The 8,826-nt window shown below is 45.8% G+C and overlaps 1 protein-coding gene across 1 annotated transcript in view; it reads left to right on the top strand.

Annotated features, from left to right (window-relative positions):
- The first annotated feature begins 6,403 nt into the window (after positions 1–6,403).
- ABHD17A (abhydrolase domain containing 17A, depalmitoylase) overlaps positions 6,404–8,826 on the top strand; it is a 41,606-nt gene continuing 39,183 nt past the window's right edge. Inside the window, exon 1 of the mRNA XM_075863720.1 lies at positions 6,404–7,351. Within this exon, the coding sequence (XP_075719835.1) occupies positions 7,038–7,351 (314 nt within the window). The 5' untranslated portion in view covers positions 6,404–7,037. The remainder of the gene's footprint in view (positions 7,352–8,826) is intronic.

Below are 8,826 nucleotides of genomic sequence, written 5' to 3'. Positions count from 1 at the left end.
CTGCTTTGCTTTGCCCCTGGCTTGCTTCTGTCTCCTTGCCCGCTTGGGTGTACTCACTTCGTCCTGGTCCTGACTGTCCGTTCGCCGCTCCGTTTCCTCGTGGCGTTCCGTGGCTACTGCCCCTTCCCTTGCATGTTCCCTGTTTGTTTTCCTGTGCACTTAGACAGCGTAGGGACCGCCGCCCAGTTGTACCTCGTCGCCTAGGGCGAGTCGTTGCAAGTAGGCAGGGACAGGGCGGTGGGTAGATTAGGGCTCACTTTCAGGTGACAAAAAAAACAGAGGTTTTGGAGGTTTCAATTATTCAATTTTTTTACGGTGTTCACCATGGGAATTAAATAATGGTATATTGTAATAGTTCTGACTTTTACGGACGTAGCCATACCAATTTTCTTCATTTTTTTTACATTACTTTAGAAGAAAAATGGGAAAAGTTTTTTTTTTTTTACTTTAAAAAACAAAAATCTCACTACTAATAACTTTAATTCTTTTACACATTTTATTAGATCATTGGATCGCTGGTACAATATACTGCAATACTAATATATTGCAGTATATTGTTATTTTTACAGGCTTCTGTAACAGCGCGATCGCTGTACCTGTCCGTTAGTCTCGGGTGTCAGCTGTAATACACTGCCGACACCCGCAGTGTATGGAGCGGGCTCAGCATGTGGGCCGGCTCCATAAATCAACCCCCGCACCATGACGTGCTATTAAGTCATAGTGCGCAAAGGGGTTAATGCAAAGCAGATGGTTCAAAGTGAAAATTGCAATTTTCCACTGATATGCATTTTAGTGCATAATATGTCGTGCCCAGTTTGTGCCACTGAAGACAAATACCTCATAAAACGTTAAACGGGTTCTGCCGGGTATGGCGATGCCATATATGTGGGCGCAAACTGCTGTTTGGGCATGCTGCAGGCCTCAGAAGGGAGAGACGCCATTTGACTTTTGGAGAGCAGATTTTGCTTGGCAGTTGTTCTGTTTGGGGTTTTGCTGGTGGGGGTGTATGTAAGCTGGGCAGAGTACATCAGGGCATAATAAGAGGGTATAATAATACGGTAAATAAAGAATAATTCAAAGATATGTGGCCGGTGTCGCACTGATAAATGATGTCCGATCTTATCCGCTTTTGGAACACTCTGCACATTTTGCATCGCCATATTCTGAGAGCCAGAACTCTTATTTTTTTCTCTACCGGAGCGGTGTGAGGGCTTATTTGTTGCGGGACAATCTGTACTTTTCATTGGTACCATTTTGGGGTAGATGCGATTTTTTTGATCACTTTTTATTTAATTTTTTTGCAATCCTGACCAAAAACCAGGAATTGTGACAATGTTTTTTAGTTTATTTTTTGTGGCGATCACCGTACGCTATAAATTACATTGTTTTATTTTTTTTTATTTCTAATTTTTTATTTTCATGAAAGGAAATGGGGATAGATACAGAAAAAAGAAAAGGGGTGACATGGGTACAGAAAAAGCCCATAAGGGCAGATCATTTCAACCTTTATTTCAACAAAAATAAGTAAATATGCAATTAAGGTCCTCCCAACATAATACCATCGATACACAGCAAACATTAGTATAGAGAGACATGAATACCAGCATTACGCCCTCATCCGACCCTCCATCACCCATCACCCATATCTCAATCAATTATTAGTGAACGATTGATCCAAAGAGGGAAGACGGAGTGTAGACAGGGTAAAAGGAAAAAAGGAAGGGGGGGGGGTGTGTAGAGAAAGTCTTAAAGGAACAGTGTCACCCCAATTTTTTTTTTAATATGTTAAAGATGTTAGTGCTTTATTAAAAACGTTTGGATTAATTTGTGTGTTTGTGTGTTACTTTTTTTTATTTTTACATTTTTTCTTCCCTATGGGGGCTGCCATTTTTTTTTCCATTTCTGTATGTGTCGATTAACGACACATACAGACATGGAATACGGCAGCTCCAGTCCCATAGGGACTGCGAACGGGGCCCGTTCCATCCACTTTCATGTACGCCGCTGTGTGGGAACGGCGCATGCGCCGCTCCCACACAGTTCAATTTGAAATGCGCGCCGTCCGGCGCCATTTTCCTGTGGACCGGAAGTCGCGGCCGGACAGTAAGATTACTACTTCCGGTCGCGGCTTCCGGACTTGTGCACATGGAGCAGCGGCAGCAGACGGAGCGGATGGACCGGAGGGAGCGGCGGCGACTGGAGCAGGTAAGTGATTTCTATGTATGTTTGTGTTCAGTGTGTGTTTACTACTGTATGTTAACCTTCTACACTGTGTGTTAGCTCAAAAAATGGCGACACACAGTGTAGGAGGTTAGACCGTTCAAACCCCTCGTTTATCCCGGCACTAGCCAGGATAAAGGAGGGGGGGATTCTGAGAGCTCACTAGAGCGAGGGATTTTTACCCAATTTTGCAGCATAAAGCAATGTGGTTGCTTTACCACATGCAATGCTGCAATTTTGGGAATGGCTCCATCTAGTGACCAGTGCTGGGAAATATTATCAATTGAATCCAATTGATAATATTTCCTGACTCGTGAAAAAAAATAAAAAATAATTAGAACAATGTTTAATCACCTATACACTAACTGTTTAATTAAAAAAAAAAAAAACATGTTTTGCTGGCAACACATTCCCTTTAAGAGGGAGAAAGGGAGATGTTCTCCCATCACTCTCCCCCCCCACAGCAAATCAAAGACAAGAGAGAACTCAGGAGCTCCCCGGCTCCCCACTAATCAGTTCACCCATGACCCTCTTGTATCTGTCCGACTTGCAGAAGGCAAACCAATACAACCAGGTGTTCTGAAACTGCGTTGCCCGTTCAGGTGCGGAATGGAGCAACTCCTCCATTCTCCGAATTTCGTGAATTCGCTCCAGCCATTGTCTAGTCACAGGAGGCTCAGAGGATCTCCAACCCACCGCAATACAAGCCTTAGCTGCGTTCAACAAATGTCTCACTAACATCTTCCTGTAGCACCCCACGGGTATGTCGTGGTGGTGCAGCAAAATCCATGCCGGATCATCTCCCAGCGAGATTCCCGTGATCTCAAGAATGATATCTTGAACCTCTGACAAATAGGGGCAAAGGCTCTCACAGCTCCAGAATATATGTAAAAGCGTTCCTTCTTCCCTGCCACATCTCCAACATAGAGGAGAAACAGCCGTGTTCTCGAGAGATCACGCTGTGTCGTCACTCACAGGTCCTGCATCGTGTCAGACGAGCGAGGACACCGGCACCAGAGGCTACAGTTGATTCTGCAGCAGCATCAGCGTTTGCAGGTAAGTAGCTACATCGACTTACCTGCAAACGCTGATGCTGCTGCAGAATCAACTGTAGCCTCTGGTGCCGATGTGTCCTCGCTCGTCTGACACGATGCAGGACCTGTGAGTGACGTCACAGCGTGATCTCTCGAGAACACACTGTTTCTGCACTGCCAGAAGCTGGGCGTTCTGAAGAGAAGTGGATGATACTTCTCATCAGAACGCCCAGCTAGTAAAAGTATTAAAAACACCCCGATGTACGCACATAATACACGCCCACTTGGACTTTTACTTTTAAACACACCCACTTGGACTTTTGCAAGCCTCATTTGCATAACTACAAAAATGGTCATAACTTGGCCAAAAATGCTCGTTTTTTAAAAATAAAAACGTTACTGTAATCTACATTGCAGCGCCTATCTGCTGCAATAGCAGATAGGGGTTGCAAAATCTGGTGACAGAGCCTCTTTAAGTGTGAGGAGCATGATCTTTTCCCTCTGCCCTTGTGTTAGAGTAATCCGAAGATCTCTTTCCCATTTCGTAATATATGGTGGGATGAAATCCTCAGCAGGAGTGAGCAGTACGCAGTAAAGACTGGACAGGGCCCGTCTCACATGCCCCGTTTGAGAGCACAAAGTTTCAAAGGGAGTTAGTGCTCGGTCATAGGAAGCCGGTGTAGGCAGTCGTGATGAGTCAATTGTAACGTCTGCCATTGGGACACTTCCTGGAGACCCTCTGGCTGGAAAAGGTCTCCTCCACACAGCCAAGTGTTGTATAAATTACATTGTTACTTTATTCTGCGGGTCGGTACGATTACGGCGATACCATATGTATATAGGTTTCTTTATGTTTTGCAGCGTTTGCGCAATAAAATCACTTTTTTATAAAATAATCTATTTTCTGTGTCACCGTATTCTGAGAGCTGTAACTTTTTTATTTTTCAGTAAAAAAAGCTGTGTAAGGGCTTGTTTTTTGCGGGACGGGTTGTAGTTTTTATCGGTACTATTTTTGGGTACATGCGACTTTTTAATCACTTTTTATTCTTTATTTTGGGAGGGGTGGTGACCAATATATAGCGATTCTGGCGTAGTTTTTTATTATTTTTTTTGGGGTGTTCATCGTGCGGGAAAAATAACATTATAGTTTTATAGTTGGGGTCGTTAGGAACGCGGTCATACTAAATATGTGTACTTTTTTAACGTTAATATTTTTCCTATAATAAAAGTCTTATTATAGGGGGAAAAAAGCATTTTTGGTTTATGTAACTTATAACTTATTTTTACACTTTTTTAAAACATTTTTATTACCTTTTTTTTTACTTTATTTACTTGTCCCACTAGGGGACTACGAGACTTGCAGCTCTGATCGCTGCTAGAGTACATTACACTACCTATGTAGTGTAATGTATTCTAACTGTCATTGTGACGTGACAGTCCCACTGACAGGAATGTCGGAGGACCAGCCTCCAACTGCTGCTCCTAGGCTTCCGTACATGGCAACCCGGAGGCCATTGTCTGGCCTCCGATTGCCACAACAAGCATCGGCAGCTACCGATGTGCTTCAAACCCAATAAATGCGGCGATCGCAATCGTTCGCCGCATTTAAGGGGTTAATTGCCGAAAGCAGCGGCGATGGTCCGCTGACCGGCAAGATTGTCGCGGTCTTGTCGCTCTGTGTATACACAGAGTGACAGTTTGAAATAGTGACGAAAATGAACGTTCTGGTGCGGGAACTAATATCCGATCATGACGTCATTTTCGTCATAGGTTTGGAAAGGGTTAATGTGGGAAAGTAATACAAAAAAGAACCCCTATATAAATTGTCGCCGTAATCGTGTTGACATGCAAAATAAAGTTAACATGTTGTTTATACTGCACAGTGTACACTGCAAATAAATTATAAAAAAAACAGTGCCAGAATTGCTATTGATTGGTTTCCTTGCCTCCCAAAAAATGAGAAAAGTGCTAAAAAAAATTACATGTCCCAAAAATGGCATACCTTCGAACTTGTAAGTATTACAAAGAGGGGCAACCGATGCAGCACGAAGAGCGCATGGGGACAATTTTTTTATTTTAAGCCACGCTTCTAATCCCACCCAATCCCCGCCCATACACACCTGATTCAGCCCACACAGTATCATGCTCCCATAGTATAATACCAAATAGCTGACCCCTACACAGTATACTGCCCTCTAACTGCCACCATACAGTATACTGCCCCATAAAAGGAACCCATACAGTATAAAGCCAACACAGATGCCCAGTACAGTATAATGCCCACACAGATTCTCCCATGCAGTATAATGCCCATACAGATGCCCCCATGCAGTATAATGCACAAACAAATTCCCCCATACAGCATAATGCTCTCATAACTGCCCCATACAGTATAATGCCCCCTTAGCTGCTACTTGTGCCAGTACCCTTGTAGATAGTGACACAGTGCCCACGTAGATAATGCCCATGCACATAACGCCAGAGTCCCCTGTTGGATAGTGCCAGTGTCCATGTAGATAGTGCCACCCCCCTGTAGATAGCGCCATTGGGGCTACCTCTAGGAGCGGAATCCCCAGTCAGAGCATAGGCCGGGGATTTCGCTCCTAGAGGGAAGCCCTGATGTCACTGTCCATATATGGACAGTGACTACTCCTTGAGTGGAATCCCCATTGCCGACTCTGGCCGGGGATTCCGCTCCAGTAGCCACGCAGCAGCATCTGGATAAGATTTGTTCGAATACCATCCACATGGCTAGATCTATTATCTGCTGTGGATTATTCTGTGTGAACCACCTCCCCCCTTGAATTGAACTGGCTAGCTACTTTTTAGCATCAGGACCAGGGAGATAGCCAAATGACATCACACTGAGTTGGTTGAACGCTACGGGGAGATTTCTCAAAACTGGTTTGGTAGTTGCCCATGGCAAACAATCAGGTCGCTGCTTACACTTTTCAATTGTTCTCAGAACATTGAAAGGTGGAATCTGATTACTTGCTACGGGCAGCTGCTTTACTATTGATTTGCACCAGTTATGACGAAATCACCATAATAACCATTCAGGACCCGACCACTTGATGACGGAAGAACTAGTCTCCAGGCAAGCAGCAGGACATGCATCGTGTGACTCTGCACGTCACGTGACGTTTTGACGTCACATGGTCCTTGCAGAGAAAAGGAACTAGCCGCAACCCTCTCCAGACTCCACCCTCTTAGCTGACTTCGCCTTGTCCCTTGTGTTTTTGTCCCTATTCTTGTCTTCTCGCGTCACTTCCAGCCTGAGATTTACATCCGGTACCTTGAAAACCTTTAACGTTCGGAGACGGGTAGATGCATTCGGGCGGCTTGAGTCCGTTCTTATCGTCGTGTTTCGATATTAATGTCGGTACTTGTCAGTAAGCCTCGGCTGGCTTGTAATAGCGGACTGCCGTGACTGGGGTTCAGCTCTAGTTCCTACGTTTGCCGTTACCGGAGCCGTTTATTATGGACACCGGGTAAACACTGGTGCGCAGAGAAACGGCGTGGCTGTACATTTCCATACACGTTCATAACGGTAGAAATGTTATTTTAACAGTAAACATTTGAAAGCTGCGAATGGTCGTCCTTGGTCGGTATGCGGAAATGATGACGCTATTTTACACTATATACGTCAGCCAAGTTACTTACTAAAATAGGTTACGGCCTTGGCAGACTGCAAGCTTTATACTAACCTGGCATCAATGCCCACTATGGGATATTGGCAATAACTTCTTTTGACTGAAACAAAGGATTTTTTTTTTCTTAGAGATGAACGGGTTTTCTATAAAGGAGTTGTGCTGTTTATTTTGTTGCCCACCATGTCCAGGCAGAATTGCGGCGAAATTAGCATTCTTGCCACCTATATCAACCTATGCCATTCTGCCAGATCAAGATGCCTCTTCAAGGGGTACAGCCGGGCGAGGAGGGACCGGGGTTATGAGGCGATGGAAAGTTCATCTGACCGACAGAGCCGACTTCCAGTACACGCAACGCGACCTGGACAATATAGAAGTGTTTATGACCAAGAGCAGCCGTGGAAACCGAATTGCTTGCATGTACATCCGATGTGTTCCTGGAGCAAGGTATTGTTCTAGTTTTATGTAGAAATCCTATACAAATTTACTTTTTTTTTTTTTTTTTTAGACCAGCTGAGGCCAACAGTTAACCCCCCCCCCCCCCCCCCCATCAAAGTATGTCACGAATATAGCTGATTGGACACCCCCTTTATTTCTGTAGCGCCAACATATTCTGGGGTGCTGTACCGATAATGGCATCGCTCCCTGTCCCCAGTGACACTCACAACCTAAATTCCCTTTCTCAAAAATGCATGGGCCAATTTCAGAGACAATAACCCATCAGTATGTCTCTAAATACTTAATGCTGGGTTCACACGTTGAGGTCAAAATCCGAAAATTATAGTAAAATGGCTTGGTTATGACGCAGTTTTACGGATATCTCAGCAAAAACTGCATTTTGGCTGTGACATGTGAATCCAGCCTCAGGCCATGGCATTGAGTGCAGCCAGAAATAGTTTGATTTAACCCCTTGCCCCTTCAGACAGAGAAACAGTTTTCAAATCTGACCTGTCACTTTATGTGGTAACTTTATAATGCTTTTACTTAGGCGGGATTCACACGAACGGGTCGTTCCCGAGCCCGAGTGCCGGCCGGTAAAATCGGCCAGTCTGCCCGGCCGGCTTGCATAAAGTTTTGCATCCGTGCCGGGCCGGGCAGATCCGGACAGTGACATCAGCGGCAACTCCTGAAGGGGAATTCCCATGTGTTCGGGGATTCCGCTTCAGGAGTTTCCCCTGATGTCACTGCCCAGATATGGACAGAGACATCAAGCGCTCTGTCCAGGAGCGGAATCCCCGAAAACACGGGGATTCCGCGGCTAGCACATAGCAGAGCGGGGAGATACCTCCCCGCTCTGCTATAGTGGCGTCGCTACAGTAGTAGCAGCCGCAGCAGCAGCAGCTGCTGCTACTAGCGGCGCCATCGAAGGTGTCGCCGGGCCAGGAAAACAAGCAGGGGACGGGAGCCAGCGCAGCGCTCCCTTCCACCTGCTGTACACCCCGGCCCTGCCACACAGTGTACAGCGATGCCATTCGTCCGAATGGCATCAAATCCTCCTCCTCACATGCACTCTGCGCTGTGAGGAGGAGGAGATAGAGTGCAAGCGCCGGGAAACCCGGCCATCACTCGGAACACATTCCGGTGATGGCCGTGTAATACCCGGCCCCATAGACTTCTATGGGAGCCGGGCGGCCGGGTACCCGGGCGAAGATAGAGCATGTCCTATTTTTTGACGGCCGGATTTCCCGGCCGTCAAAAAATTGGTCGTGTGAATAGCCCCATTAGGGGTCTATTATTCCTAATGCAGCCGGGTGCTGGCCGATTTATGAACGGCCGGCACCCGGCCGGGAAACCCTGCCGTGTGAATGAGGCCTTATCCAAGCGATTCGGAGTGTCTTGTTTAAAAAAAAAAAATAATGAAATAAATAAATTCTACTTTGTGTTAGGGCCTGTTCACATCAGCGTTTGCTTTCCGTCGTGGA

The sequence above is a fragment of the Rhinoderma darwinii genome, chromosome 1, assembly GCF_050947455.1.
Source record: "Rhinoderma darwinii isolate aRhiDar2 chromosome 1, aRhiDar2.hap1, whole genome shotgun sequence".
In the NCBI taxonomy this organism is placed as follows: domain Eukaryota; kingdom Metazoa; phylum Chordata; class Amphibia; order Anura; family Rhinodermatidae; genus Rhinoderma; species Rhinoderma darwinii.
Note: the sequence above shows the minus strand (reverse complement) of the source record. Positions and strands in the feature narration are given on the sequence as shown.